The 15272-nt window shown below is 50.9% G+C and overlaps 3 protein-coding genes across 3 annotated transcripts; 1 reads left to right on the top strand and 2 right to left on the bottom strand.

Annotated features, from left to right (window-relative positions):
* Positions 1 to 648: 648 nt before the first annotated feature.
* Positions 649 to 3198, top strand: MFS2_1 (MFS siderochrome iron transporter 1). The gene is made up of 2 exons (XM_062879581.1): positions 649 to 1428; positions 1489 to 3198. The coding sequence occupies exons 1-2, from the start codon at positions 1193 to 1195 to the stop codon at positions 3035 to 3037; spliced, it is 1785 nt and encodes a 594-aa protein (XP_062730720.1). The 5' UTR covers positions 649 to 1192; the 3' UTR covers positions 3038 to 3198.
* Positions 3199 to 10948: 7750 nt separating this feature from the next.
* On the bottom strand, positions 10949 to 13684 carry QC761_503520 (uncharacterized protein). The gene is made up of 2 exons (XM_062879580.1): positions 12995 to 13684; positions 10949 to 12925 (listed from the first exon to the last, which is right to left on the bottom strand). The coding sequence occupies exons 1-2, from the start codon at positions 13659 to 13661 to the stop codon at positions 11268 to 11270; spliced, it is 2325 nt and encodes a 774-aa protein (XP_062730719.1). The 5' UTR covers positions 13662 to 13684; the 3' UTR covers positions 10949 to 11267.
* A 74-nt stretch (positions 13685 to 13758) lies between these two features.
* On the bottom strand, positions 13759 to 14998 carry QC761_503515 (uncharacterized protein). The gene is made up of 3 exons (XM_062879579.1): positions 14539 to 14998; positions 14270 to 14475; positions 13759 to 14208 (listed from the first exon to the last, which is right to left on the bottom strand). Exons 1-3 carry the CDS (start codon positions 14960 to 14962, stop codon positions 14122 to 14124), a joined length of 717 nt encoding a protein of 238 aa, XP_062730718.1. The 5' UTR covers positions 14963 to 14998; the 3' UTR covers positions 13759 to 14121.
* Between the last annotated feature and the right edge of the window lie 274 nt (positions 14999 to 15272).

Genomic DNA, 15272 nt, shown 5'->3' with positions numbered 1-15272 from the left:
AATGGTTGATGGCATACCAGAGGCTTCGCCTCGGTATAAGCTCCACCAAACATCTGCCTGTTATTACATAACAGAATAATAATGGGGCCGAGACCTTTGAAGCTTGAAAAGTTGGGCGCTCTGGACCAGGCAAACTGGCGCAAGCTGTTCGCAAGGTAGCAGGTGTCTCTCCCACGGAATTACCAAATGCAAAAAGCCATCAACAGTGATATGGTGTAGGAGAACAGAACAAGACTGGAGCCGATGTCAATGGGCTGGTGATACAGGCAGTCGATGGCGTCAATAGCGTGAAGCTGGTTGCAGAACGGCAGCCTCAACAGACCAGTCAGTCCTTCGAGAAAAAGCTTTATCCCACTGTTAATTGTCGCCGATGTCGCAAAACACCCATGCAGCCCGTCGGTCGAGAAGCAAGAATCTGAAATGCTGCTCCAGGGTACGAGGAAGCTCCGCGATTGGTGGTTGAACGCTTGTCCCCATAAAAGCCATCCCGCCACTTTGTTTTATCAATCAGATAAGATGAAATGCTCGACGATCTGATAAAAAATGCCCTACCTCTGCCAAGGATGAGCCCCGACCAGAATTTCCATTTTCGAACATGATCTTCTCAACGGCCGGACCTTGCTCGGAGCTTGCTCCCAAACAACATCGACTTGCAGTGCAGACTCCAGCTTTTCACCGGAACGATACCTGACTGGTTCTTCCTCGGCCTCGTCCCCTCCCTCCTCCATTCTCGCCCGGCCGCCCTTCCACATTCCCGCTGCTTACCGCCGGCCGTGGCAACGACGCAACCCGCGCTGCTCCGGCCTGCCCTCATGCACCGGTGGGCCTAAAATCCCTGCGGATGACACGCCAAGGTGGTACTGCTCAAGGGTTGTCTGTAGAATATCACAGGAGCACCACAGGATGATGCATCCAGTGCTTGCCTCCACGCGGGATTCCCGTGGTACTCGTGGGTTCTGGCCTGTTGCTCTGGGATGTTCTGTGTCACTCATTGAGTCCCACTGGGTGGACCGAGCGGATATGTGCATTGGGTGGTACAAGCCGACGGAGAAAAACTGATGTATTCCCACCCTGATGCATTCCATCTGATTAGATTAAAAGGTCGCGTTGCGCTGCTTCCCGGGCCATTTTTTGGTTACTACCCTCTCATCCCTTTTCGCCGATCCTCCTGTTCCTCCCCCAAGCCGACAATATGAGGGATGCTCTTTCTCGGCTTCGGCCGCACAGCAATGTTCCCGTCGTGGAACCAGAAGTGGACGAGAAGGCCGCCAGCGACAAGGAGGCCAATGTCGTCAATACCGAGGGTGTCAAGGAATCTGTCGCTGACGACTCAGATGCCATCTCGCTCGATGCTCAGCGTGGTGTGCAGGATATCGAGGCCCTGACCAAGGTGTGGACGAAACAGGACATTATTTTAGCATATGTCACGTAGGTAGACTATCTCGCTAGGCATGTGTAGCTTGTGCGCTAACATTTATGCTTGCTCAGTATCTGGATCATCTACTTCGTCGATGCGATGCAGCAGAACATGACCAACAGTCTGTTGCCCTACGTCACGAGTGCCTTCTCTGCCCATTCGCTCACCCCTACCGTCTCGATCTTTGCGTACCTGATCTCCGGCCTGTCCAAGTTGCCCCTTGCCAAGATTCTCGATATCTGGGGTCGTCCGCAGGGTTTCATCCTCATGGTGATTTGCCTGACAATCGGTCTCGTCTTGATGGCTGCATGCCAAAACGTCGAAACATATGCGGCCGCTCAAGTCTTCTACTGGGTTGGCTACAATGGCGTCACCTACTCGATCTCAATCTTCGTTGCCGACACCTCGTCCCTCAAGAACAGATCTCTGATGTTCGCCTTTGCCTCTTCCCCCTACATCATCACCGTCTGGGTTGGTGGGCCCCTTGCGGACGCTTTCCTTTATGGCCCTGGTTGGCGATGGGCTTTTGGCGCTTTTGCCATCATCACCCCTGTCATGTGCGTTCCCTTGTTGGCCCTCTTCTACAAGAACTACAAGAAGGCCAAGGCCCTTGGTGTCATGCCGGAGAGAAACTCTGGGCGCACTTGGCTTGAGAGCCTCAAGTATTACGCCATCGAGTTCGACGTCTTTGGGCTCTTGCTCATCATTGCCGGGTTGGCACTGTTCCTTTTGCCCTTCAACATTTATTTCTACCAGACGGACGGATGGGCCTCGGCCACCTGCATTGCCATGCTCGTCGTGGGCTTTGTTCTTTGCGTCGCCTTTGCAGTGTATGAGAAGTGGTGGGCACCCAAGACCTTCATCCCTTATGAACTCCTCACCGATCGGACTGTTCTTGGTGCCTGTATTCTTGCCGGTAACCTGTTCATCTCCTTCTACATCTGGAACAGCTTCTTTGGCTCCTTCCTTCAGGTGGTCAGTGGCTTGGACATCACCAGGGCCAGTTACATCCAGAACATCTACAGCATTGGGTCCTGCTTCTGGTCACTCGTTGTCGGTGTGCTGATCCGCTGGACTGGCCGGTTCAAGTGGTTGGCCTTGTACTTTGGCGTTCCCGTAACCATTCTCGGCGTTGCCCTCATGGTTGTGTTCCGCCAGCCAGATTCCAACATTGGATACATCGCCATGTGCCAGATCTTCATTGCAGTTTCCGGCGGCACGTTGGTTATTTGCGAGCAGATGGCTGCCATGGCTGCCACCACCCATCAGTACATCGCTGTTGTCCTGGCCATCGAGGCCATGTTCGCCAACGTTGGTGGCGCCATTGGCGGCACCGTGGCCACCTCTATCTGGGGCACTGTCTTCCCTAGGAGCTTAAACAAGTTCCTGCCCGAGGCCGAGAAGGCTAACGTGTCGCTCATCTTCTCCGACCTCAAGACCCAGCTCGACTACCCGTGGGGCAGCGAGACGAGAATTGCCATTCAAGATTCGTATGGCGATGCTATGAGGTACATGATTATTGCGTCGGCCGTCATTCAGGTCATTTCGATTGTTTCGGTGGCTGTTTGGAGGGATATCAAGGTAAAGGATTTCAAGCAGGTGAAGGGCAATGTCATCTAAATAGGGAAGGTTTCGGATATGCTTAGCGGTTTCATGTTGGATTAGAGAGGTTTCATGGCTGGATGATGTATGTGGTAATGATGGGAGGAGGCTTTTGTATACCCCGGGGAGGAACCTTTGGAATCAAAATATTTCACGCCGTTGTTTGGATTGTCACTCGAGTCTGCTTGATTTCACGTCGCGGCATGTTTCATGACCCTCAATGATTTCCAAACGCCTATAACTGATAATTCAAGCCTATTTAATACGTTTAAAGGCATATATACTACCTATATTTAAACTTTTCAAAGTCTACCGACTATCCGTAAACGGCTATCGACAACGCTTAAGGCCCAGTGAGGGCTAGGCATCTTTCAAGACCTTGGATCATCTTCCAAGACGTATACTGTTGAAAGGTCTTATCATACTATCCAAAGGCCTATTCACCGTTTTTAGAAGCCAAGGAACTATCATACATGGCCTGTTGTTTCTGTTTCACGGCCTTTTAATTCCATGTTGTAGTCTCCATATGTGGTGGATGGAGTCATCTCAGTTAATCTGATTCGGTAGAAAAGTTTGAAATCCACACAGTCACCATTTTCACCTCCCACACAGTCTTTTCTCTCATTGAGCTCTGCTCCCTTTCCTTTCAGCCACAATCTTTCCTTTGCTTCACATCTCTACTTCCCTTCACCACCTACCTTGAAAAACCCCACCCCACAAAATGACAAACACCATATCAGCCGTCGCACACCCCGTGAAACTCGGCTTCCCACCATTACCCGCTGAACTTCGTCTTCAGATCCACCGCCTCACTTGGGGACCGAGAACAGTAGTCTTACATTATGGAGTTGGGGCACGGCTGCGGCAGTGTGGAGAGGAGGGAAACGAGCTTGCCACATTGTTCCTCAACCATGAAGCACGTGCGGAGACGCTGAGTAATTACACACAGTGGCTATACCATTATACCGATGTGGATATATCAATCCAAATATCGACATGATAAAGATGCAGTGGTTGGTGGGTACCAGGTATTCCAACACGGATGCTCGGGTTGGTTCCTATCAGACTTCACTTTGGGAAGGATAACGCCCTCCTCTCTCTTTGTGTCTATTCATGGGGCGTCCTCTTTGGCGTTTGTCGACTGTGCCATCCAAATCTTTGACAATCTTGAGAATCGAGACGAGATCTGTCAGTTGAATGCCACGATCGGTTCGGGCAGAGGGAAGGTGGTAGTGGATATTTTTCCATGTGTGGAGAAGTCTTTTATGGATGAGCTGCGGTTGACGATAAAAAGGCAGGGGTGTAGAGTCTGAGTGCAGCAATGACTAGGGATGATAGAAGGGGTGCAGGTCTGTCGTGATTGTGGTCTAGAGTACTGCTCTTTTTTGACCGTGTGGATGTGCTGCTCTTGAGACTGTGCATCATGAGCCTTGTCAAAGACACTGAAAGGCCTGCTTGGGCCGCTGAAATCTATGTTAAGATGCGTCAAGATTGAGAATGCAGAATTCCAGTCTCTTTCATGCATGGTATTGGGGGGTGGGGAGATGGGTTACCTAATAAAGATGTTGGGCACTAGAGACAAGGAACCAAACAAAGGCAGTGTGGAATGGGGTTTATTACTGATGCTCAAGATGAGCTGTTTGAGGGGACTTTGGGAGAATGTTACTTGTGTTTGTACCTAGCTTAATCCATGGGTGGTTGACAAAAGCCTAGAGAGCTTCAGTTGCGGCTTAATGAAAGCCGGTGCAAAAAATCATTCTCTGGATGAGAGGTAAGGTCTTAATCATGTGTTTGTGAGTCAGTTGAGGCCACCCTCAGAAGAAAGGATTCCCTTCCTACTTTATGCACGTTCATCACAATTTAGACATCCATGTCAAATTGTGAATGTGGAGCGCTTGCCGGCGAGCAGGAGGGAGCGCTTGTCGAGAAACCGGATGGAGCTCTCGCCGGCCAACGCAATGAAGCTCTCGTTGACGAGATGGCTCCAGAGCGCCGAACTTGGCGGCAGAAATGGCATGAGGACCCGCGCTTGCCGGCGGTTGCCACAAAGGACAAATATATCTGCCCTGTGAGCAGCGCGGCAGCTCTTCCCTTTCCTTTCGTTCACAAGCGAGACCGCATCACGAGCAGCAGCTCAGACCAAGCAAACACCATGTCTCTTCCACTGCAGCGAAGAGGACCACCTACCTTGTATGACCACCTACCTGGTATGACCTCCTCCCTGCTTGAGGTCCGCCTACAGATCTACCGAGCCACGTGGGAATCCCGCACCCTCATCCCTCGCCATCAGGCCAAACCGCACCCACGCGAGTAGCAGCCGGCAAGCGAACGCAGCACACAGAAGCAACTCCCCACACCTCCCCGTCACCCTCCACCTCACCTTTGAGTCGCGCGAAGAGACGCTGAAACACTACAAGCGCCTCCAACTAATGTACCTCACCGCGCGGCGGCGTGAGATGAGATGACTCAACAATTACATCAACCCCCACGTCGACATCCTCCACGTTGACAACCTCCGCCTGGAGAACTACCCCAGCCTGGTCATGACTCCCATCCCACCCGCCTCTCTTCACGTCACCATCGGACGGGAAGATGGACGTTTACTTTGCGACCAAGCTGTTTCACTACCAAGTCCTGCCGGGGGTACCGACAATTTTTGACGGGGTTCGGACGATAGACTTTGGGACCACGCGCACGACGGCAGATGGCGGTAGTATATATACCGAAGCGGAGTCTTCTTTCCCATGAGGTTCCGCTATCGGATTTGTCGGACAAGAGCGGAAAAAGAGATGAAACTGGTGTCGCACCAGGAGGCGTGTTGGAGGGCGGTGGAGTGTGATGACTATTACTGTGGCCATGAGGGGTGTGAGAACAGGGATTAGATTTAGAGGTGGGTGTATAGTCCAGAGGGAAACAAACCTTACACAAAGAGGCCATAAGAGGATAATTGGACGCTTGAGGATGATAAGCAGTTGCCAATACCGAATAGGACGTTGATCATACCTGGGACGGTATCCCACCGGGTTGATGTCGATGACAGACAGATCCTCAAAGGGGACAAGGCTCTCATCTACAACAGTGGTGGTCATGAGTGTCGGGACACTGACTATAAGAAGAGAGAGCAGGAGTGGTCCGTGTTACAGGTTGTACCCCCTACAGTGTGGGGAAAAGAAGTGGTGGAGAGGGCGTTTCAGCATTTGGGTATGAATCACCCTCTGGGCCATACGGTCTACTTGCCTCCGGAGGAGGAGGGTGACTGGCACGAGGACGACAACGTTGATGAGGAGCAGTGGAGTTATTTAGAGAGAAAACCCAGCCCCAGGGCAATACATCCACCCGAGTATGGAGTTTCATCTAGACGTTGCTTTCCGGAGGGAGGTCATTCCTTTTTTCACGTTTTGGTTAAGTGTTCGGGGGCTTCGCTTGCGTCTGTGCAGCCTATTTATGGTGTTTGTCTACCCGACTATCAGATTCATGAGAGTTGTACCGCATTGCCGCCTGGGGATGGCAGGAAATATCCGGTTGTTCCTCATATGCTACAAGAGGAGGCTTTTGACAGGTGGGGGTTCTTGATCATGGGTTTGAAAATCTCGGTTTGAGGGAGGAGTTTGAGAGTGATGGCGGGGGTTGGGCTCTCTATAGCGATGCCTGTCGCAAGACTTGGCATAGCTGTTTCTGATGCAGCTTTGCAAAATCTAGGAGCAAAAGAGCAGTGTCTACGATTACCTTGATACATGTGGGTTTGTGTTATGTCGTCGATACTAGTTGTTAGATTACATAGATGTACGGGTATAGCTGAGAAAACATCACACATTCATTCTCTTCTACGACTCCGTAGCGCCCAAAGTGCACTAAAAACGAATGAACAGAAAAGAAAGACAACATACTTGCTCCAGGTCAAGTTGATATAGATTAGTGGAATACAACTACATCATGTTCAATAACATGACCGCTTTATTCAGGTAAAATAAAAAAAGCCAAAATGGACCTGAAATGTCAGTCTTCCCACTCAATGTACCTAAGCCATCCAATTTCGTCCAAATGACCTGCTAAGAAATGTTGATATCGATTGAAGCCACTAGTCCCCTGATCCTATCAACCCACTCATTCAACTTCCTTTGCAATCCAGAATCTCCTTCCTTGCTTCCCATCACCCCCGTCTTGTTCTTACCTTCAGGGATGACGAACCTTACAACGGGACTTCTTTTTTCCATCTGATGGCTATTGGCTAACCTCCAATTCAGGTGGGTTTCACCGGTCTTTTGGCACTTCAGCCAACACGCTGTTGAGTCCATCCTTCTCCGAAAGCGCGGCACTCAACAATAGGTAGGCTGAGTTCAAGAGATTGATCGCTTTCTCAAAGTCGTTACTTTTGGATAATTCCTCTGCTTTGTCAACCAGCTTATTCAATCTCTGCACAGCCTCCGATCTGACATCAAAGATAATAGAGATGTGGTTTTCAAGCTTGGAAGCTAGCTTAACAGTATCCGCCACGTGGACCTGAGCATCGAGCAGACATGGGTCTTGGCCGACTCGTAGTTCGATATAGCGCTCAAAGGGCAGTTGTAAAAGCTTCTCTGCGCTATCCTCCATGTCTTTTATAATTAAAGTTGCATTAAACAACCAGGCGAAGCATCTCTGATTCCCTTTCCAAGCCCAGCTTGTCGGTGGTTAGACTTGAGGACTTTGAGAGTTCTGCTATACCTTTCTGAACGAATTTTTGGGGAACTTCGAGAGCGTCCGCGAACTGTTTGTGTGTGAAGCACAACATCGTCGTGATTGTTTCGGGGTGGGCAGCACCGAGCTGACTGTTGAATTCGATCGTGATCTTGTGGAGGTCTCTGCTCGAAGTCAGACCACCAGACGTCTGGGCTGGAGTAGTTATCACCAGAGCGCTTGATTGTTTGGATGCCAGAAGCCCTCTGTCAGAGTTGACCGATGAATCCAGAACTGATCATGGGCCTCGTTACAGCGATGGTTTTGGCGAAGCGGTTCTCCCCTTCCTCACGAGCCTTGTTGGGATGGATGGATCAGACCATCAGAACCGCGCCGGGGGCTCGTTGCCATTTCACAAGGTGGTGGACGGAATCTGTTTGCCCGATTATCAGTTAGATGGGGCCTTTATGACAATTCCTACAAACCTACGACATGTGAGCGATAGAGTAAAAGAGGAATGTGATCTTGGAGGCGGAGACGTGCAGGATAGATGCTTGTCGGTCATTGACGAGAGATTGATCGGGGGCGTGAGGGGTAAATATGTGGTCGTGTTCCAGTCCTTGGCACAACTGTCAGTTAACATCAGTCTTGGATATAGTTTGGTGTTACTTCGGCCACGCAATGTTATCCTAATTTGTCTTCTGCACGCCCACAAGCTTATGCAAAAAAGCAGACATGTCAACGCTGGTTAGTATAGACTGTTTTGGGTTTTTAGACGGCGGGATCCTGTCACTATAAGCTGCACAACGAAAGGAAATGCGTGCCTCGTCAGTACCTCACTATCTTGGAGTCAACGCCACGCTTGGACAGATTCAGGATAGTCAAAGTAGATGATTTATGCCGCTCTCTCCGCGCTACACTTTTAGTTAAAGGCTCTGTCCCTTCAAGCAGGCCAAGGCTCATCCTCCAGCCTCAGAGTTGGCATCTGACGTATTATCCGATCCAAACTCGTCAGCTCTCAAGAAGTAAGCTTCTTCGATAGCTTGTCTCCACACACTGTCAATAGAGTAAGGACAGTACAATTCACAAAGGTGCCCATTTCCAAGTTGACCATTCAGTTTCCCAGCTTCGCACTGATGGAACAATTTCCCAGCACATCTGACAAGGTCTTCCAGGTGAATTAATTGGTAGAAACCCTTGACAAATCTGGCATCCCTTTCTCCGTTGTCCATGACTTCCCGGATTTCATCACCTTGCGGATCCTGTTCTCCCTTGTTTTTGGATAAAGCTCTTCCATACCGCTTTGATGTACATCCTGTAAAGGGAAGCTCTGGCCTGCCGCATACAACCACCCAGGACCGCAGACACCATGCGCAACATCTTTACAACCCTCCCTGTCACGGTACTTAGTGTAATACCAATCTGGACCAATTGGCAGGAACCTGGAGTACCTAGTTGTGCTCAAATGGTCCAACATAGGAAGCATCTCGGTCAGAAATTGACTTGTATCAGGATGTTGTTCCATTAGGGCTGTGATCTCCCGTTGTTGAAGAAGTGTCGCATAGTGGGCCAAATCCTAGTCCAAATATAGCAGGTATCGGGCGCCCAGCTGTATAACGAGTTTGTTGGGTATTTCGGATGGATCAACAACCTTGCAAATGACCCATTCACGCCTCTTCATCCCATCGCCCGGGTCAAAGAGGAGCACGTCTGTCTCCCGCAACAAAGCTCGGGCGCGGGTGGCTTTTCAATCAAAGCTGATGGAGGGCATCACAACCCTGGCGGAGCCGTCTGGATCAGGAAGCTTAATTTCCTTTCCGCGAACAAAGGGGCGCTGCGAGCTGATATAAGGGCCGGTAGAGGCGACCCAATAGCTAGCTTCAGGGTCATATTTCCAGTGCCAGATTGGCGTTTGACAGTGGGGATTTGGGCACAAGCGACTACCGACTGCTGCTGGCTTGTAAACGATGTTTTTTCGATGAACCACCGGAGTAAGTGATGTTGAGGGCGGGACATGGCAGATTCGGTATCGTTCCGTAACTCCGTTTCAAACATTCTAGACGGGTCTAGACCCAGTAATCAATGGTCTTAAGCCCCGCGAACAGCTGGGGTTTCTCAGCAAACCACTTCAGTACTGCACTTGGTACTAGGGCACGGCCCAATGTCAATCGCAGGGTAGCTGGACTAAGTCTTTCAATCTGAATGTGCCCTTTTACAGGGCCTGATGCAAAGGGAACGTCGAGATGTATGATGTCGAGATTCGGCCAATATAGCCGCATTGAGTAAAAGAAATCTTCGGGGCAACGAGTTTTGCTGCTGATGCTTTGTACAGATGATAATATCTCAGAGTTTCTTGCCTTGCTTCCAAGCATAGATGTAAGGTGGCAGGCATTTTGCCCCTTTTCATAACTTGAAGCAGCTGCCAACATCCGCGGAACGACACCAGGATGATGGTAAACTTCCATGTTTCCTGATAAACCTGCAATCTCAACTCAACTGGTAGGGAAAGAAACCTGAAACCAGACGGGAGGCTAGACTGTCCCGTGACGTCTAATTGCTGAGATAGTACCGGTCGCTGGTGGTTTGATTTCCTTCGCGGTAGCATGGTTCAAATGCAGAAATATGACATATATGCAAATAGAAGGTCATATGAATGACACGGTGGCAGTGGGGAGAGCCGGTTTATAAAGCCAAGTGAAGTCTAATGTTGACTCATGAAGGTCAGAGTGCCAATGGAAGGCACAACGCAAACTATCAATGTGAGTCATGCGCGATGATGGAATACTTGTGATAGTGTCCCAGTGTTTCCTCTCGGGCCTCGTGGCTGATGTGGAGTGTAACTGGTGGCCTTTGTGTGTCGTATCGCGATCTACCAGGCAGGTTGTCAGGGAAGTCGTAGCATGTTTTGTCTCCCAGAAGATGACCCGCAGCTCCCAAACCGGACGGTAGATCTGGTACCGAAGCTCAGTGGGCAGACGGCAAAGACCGATGCCATGGGCTTGAGATGGTGCCTTAACCGGAGATATCATGTTCTTTGCTAGACGTAGTTGTCTCGAAGCGGCGTGTTAGTGGGGGAAAGTTGGGTGAAGGGCAAGCGCGAGGGGAAGAAGGTGTTGTTTGGTGTTGGGCACTGGTCCTTCAAATTCACTCGTCAGCTTTCGCTCCAGATGGCGAGTTACCGTCAGACAGTGGGCAGAAAAAGACCAGTCATTAGGTGCCAGAGTAGTAGTTCAAAAGGCAGGCAGCATGTCAAGGTTGCAGCGGCTCTTCGTTGCGTCATGCTTCTATTGTCAATGTTGCTCCTGCCCTGCCTGCCTTATTACACTCTACCTACCACTGCTCTGCTGGATTCCGCCATTTTCACTAAAATCTCTCGTTGTTTTGTTTCCAGAGGCTCTCTCTTGTAAACCACCTCCGTTTACTCATCTGCGGCTCGGTTGAAAATCACAATCGGGTCATTGTTTTGGTGAGTCCACCTTTTCCAGTACTTGATGTTTGATCATTTGTAAGTGACTCACAAATCGGCCAGTACCAGCACCTCAGAAGAAGCCAGCCGAATGCAGTTCGTTGTACAGAGCCCTCTCCGTCACACTCATAGAACCCTAATCCGCCCCGTCTTGACATGTTCCTCGTCCCAGACAGAAACATTAATCGAGGTGGATAGTCCAATACGTTCCCACGCCGCTCCATCGATATCTCTCAGCGAAGCTCCCAGCAGAAGAGCCAGCGTCCTTTTTTTTCGTCTCGCAACCAACAAGACCAAACAATTTCCGGTCCATTCCTCTGTTGGATCGTCGACCCCGTACGGCACTCTTACCACCGAGCCCGAGTATGGCTGATTTGGGTCACCCTCCACCGACATCAATGGGACATCAGGCTTGAAGAGGAAGTCCGGATGCTGTCCAGATACCTGGACTTTGTGGGTGTAGCGGTACTTGCCCACCTCACGGGTCATCTCACTCTCTTCGCTGTACGATGCGGTCGGCTTGATGGTACATCGAATGCCGCCAATGAGATAGCTTCCGACCATTGTAATAGCGCCAGTGGCACGATCAAGATCTCGACATTGCAGTTCGTACATGAGGGGATCAACCTGGTGCAGGGGCGCGTGGTGCTGGTCGGTCAACACGTGGATATACGTAATCTCACCATCAACGCTCGCCCAACTCCACGTCGGAGCATAGTGTCCAGGATTCATACGGCAGCCAGCCTGTCCCGAAGATGTTGTCAGGTCTATGGCGCTCCAGCCAAGGCTTTCGACAAGCTTCTCCTCGAAGACGCCCCTAAAAGGGCTCCAACCGGTGTTGACTGCGATTCGGTTCATGACGGACTCGATGGCGGGCAGCCGGTCCGATGCGTTGGTGATGTTGCGCTTCATAAACTCGATGAGCAACCGTAGCCATGCATTGTGTGAGCTGGAGGCCAATTCGACGTGTGTTGACCACGAGTTTCCAACAACGCCAGGGGCATAACCTTGCCAAACCGAGTGGTGATGGCATTCAAACTTGAGAGCACGGGGGGTGAAGAACACGGTGCGAGACGAGAGAAGACGTTCCTGCCAGATCCAGGCCCGTGTTGACACTCGACCATAGTCTCCTCCCACATATTCGGTTGCAATCTTGTGCGTTCGTCGACGGACCTTCAGCGTTAGCGTACCCATGCCCTTGAGCTTTAGGTCAAGCGAGAACGGGCCGGCCTTGGTGTCTCTTTCAAGAAGAATGCGATCATTTTCAGAGTCCCCAGAGGCGGCTGCGATTGTGAGTGTGGCATCCCCGTAAATGTCACCCATCTTGGGTGCCTGCGTGGAAAAGTCACCACCATCGCCTTGGACGATACACAGCCGGTCAACCCACAGATACTCGATGCCGAGGGCGCGGACACACGTTACAACGTCTTGCAGAAGCGGCGGAAGCTCATCGTAGTTGATCCCTGCTTTTCTTGACTCCAGGTTGCGTGCATCAGTGAGATAGGTATCTGGCGAGACGGAACCCCAGCAGTAACTGAGAGCTATGTACTTGGCGCGGATTCCAGTGGGCTCAACAAGCTGAATACGGCTCGGCGTGTGCGCCTGAACCCAGACCACCCGGCTAGGCAACTGTGGAAGCAGCTTGTGGTTGCCTTCACAGCTATGGGATGTGATGCACTCGTTCACTCGTTGGTTGATGAAATTTAACGAGTCCTCATTACCGGCACACTGTGGGATCTCCTCGCCGAAGCCGACGTGCCGTACAAGGGATGACAAGTCGAAGCCTAACACACGACGAATCAGCAAACAGAACAGATAAAGCTTCTGACAATACGGGGAAGACGGGTATTTACCTGGTCCAGGGGCGCCAGAGCCTCCAGAGGGGCTTGGCGAAAGTGGTCGATAAATCTCGACATCAACACTGGGCTTCTCAGGATCACAAACAGTGGCCGTGAACTTGATCGGAACATCAGTGCCAAAACTCTGCAACGCCTCCTCCCGGCTCATATGCACCGTGATCAAGCTTCCAAACTCTAGTCGCACTACCACGGGAACACCAGTCGCCAGGAAAATGTGGAGGATGGTCTCTTCGTTCTCCCAGCCTGGATGGATGGCATTCAACGCTGTGCGCACGATGAAACAGTGCATGCAGCCGCCGTTTGCCGAATTGATGAGATCCTCTGATTTGGGGACAAGTTTGGCGGCATGTGTGTCCGGTGGGAGATTGTACTCGAGTTCGGCCCAGGAAGGGTTTTTGGTGTTGAGGTTGCCATCTCTAGGGGCGTGTGTTGCGTCGAGGTGGAAGCAGATTTGACAGATGTTGCTCGATGGGAGGACTTCTATGGGCGGTGCTGTAGTTGTAGGGGGTGATGGTTGAGCAACCGGAGTTTGGATGGGGGCAGGCGGTGTGATGTCTTGAGCAATGGAGGGGAGAGCTTCCCGGAGAGAGGTTGTCTCCGAGAGACCCTGGTCATTTCCAGTGGGCTTTTTGTCCTTGAGCTTTCGGAATAGCTTCTTCATGATGTCTTCTGAAGTGATCTTGCTTTGTTTGCTTTGAGGATGTGGAAAGCTTTCAAAGTGATAAGTCTTCTTCAAAGAATATCTGTGTTCCAGCGGGGAAACATTACCCCTGCTTACTGGCCCCTGAATACGGGGCTAAGGCTCACGATCGAGATGTGGCTGTGCTCTTCCCCAATGAGAAGGTCTCAGTCACAAGAGGGGAAAAGCTCTGATTGGGCAGCCCAGCTCACAAGACGAAGGACCAGTATGACATCACAACGATAAACTGTTTTCAACTCACTCAGCTGACTTGTCTTAGACCAGGCCACCGCACCACCTGCCTAAAGAATATCATATCTTAAACACACAGCGAAGCCAAAGACAACTAACAAAACCACGCAGTCCAACCATCCAAGCAAAAATCTCATGACACCTCGCCCGCAAGTCTCAGTCTCCCTCCAGAGCAACCTCGACAGTCTGTTTAGCAGTTTCTAGCAGCCTTTCCAATGCAGTTAATCCCAGCAATGCACTCCCAAGGTGCCTTGCCATAAGTAGCGCAGTTGATGAGCTAGGTAAAAATCCAAACTGTCAGCCATCACATCTCAACGTACACCACCGGGGGTTCGTACCTTGGGAGCACAATCCAAAATCAAACTCCAAGCACCAACACACCTCAACCAGTTGACAACCCGTTGGCCAAACTTTGTGATGATGGGAGCAAGTCTAGCCAGAACCTGGAGCCAGCCAAGAGCGCGCTTGTCAACGTGCTCAACGTCACGAGCGGCGAGGACGGCGTCGAGGTCGACCAAGGTGCCGTTGCCGTCGAAGCCTTGGACTGTGGGAGGGATGGGTTACTTTCATTTGGAAGTTTAAAAGGGTAAAAAGGGGGTGAGGTTACCATCGCCATCAGGACTGACGATCAGATACCCCTGGGAAACACCGTCGACAATGATTTCTACCTTTTCGGCTCCGTCCTCGAGAGAAGCGGTGATGATATTGACGTCTTCGTCACCGCGGGCGGAGAGGGGGTCGTGGGCAGGGTCGAAGCTGAGGGCTGCGGCGGCTTCACGTTTGGCGAGGGCGTCGACAGGGGCGTAGAAGTCGTGGTTTACTGCGGCGGCGGAGGTGAGGGTTACCATGGAGAGGAGGGTGGTGAAGAACTTCATTTTGAGATTGGTTGATGCGGTTGTCTTGGGGTGTCTTGAGAAGTGGTTGTCAAAGCTGGGTTGGTGAATGAGCTGGTGGTGATGATGAGAGACGAAAGGATGGGATGGAGAACCATGAGCCTTTATACTTTGCTTTGACAGCATCGTGATCTCCATTCTCTCTATATTCTGATCTTTTACTATTTTTGATGGCTTCGAAAACTTCTCTACCTCTTGGTGTAAGACTGCAGGCCACACGGTGTCGCCGTAGATGGTATCTCTTTGTCAAAACAGCGATCCCCATGATGATCTCGGAGAGATGGTCGCTCATCTTGCTCATAAGCGCAATTATCCAAGCATGGCGAGTATCTAACGACAGTAACACAGGAGGTAACAACTTGAAACCATAAGTCCGAGGCTAATATCGAGAATAAGCAGTATTACAGCAAGCTCGGTGTAACAGCCGTCCGCTACCTTAGCCTTTAGG

Source organism: Podospora bellae-mahoneyi, chromosome 5 (genome assembly GCF_035222275.1).
Source record: "Podospora bellae-mahoneyi strain CBS 112042 chromosome 5, whole genome shotgun sequence".
In the NCBI taxonomy this organism is placed as follows: Eukaryota; Fungi; Ascomycota; class Sordariomycetes; order Sordariales; family Podosporaceae; genus Podospora; species Podospora bellae-mahoneyi.
The sequence above is the reverse complement of the archived record's forward strand: the minus strand, read 5'-3'. Positions and strand labels throughout refer to the sequence as shown.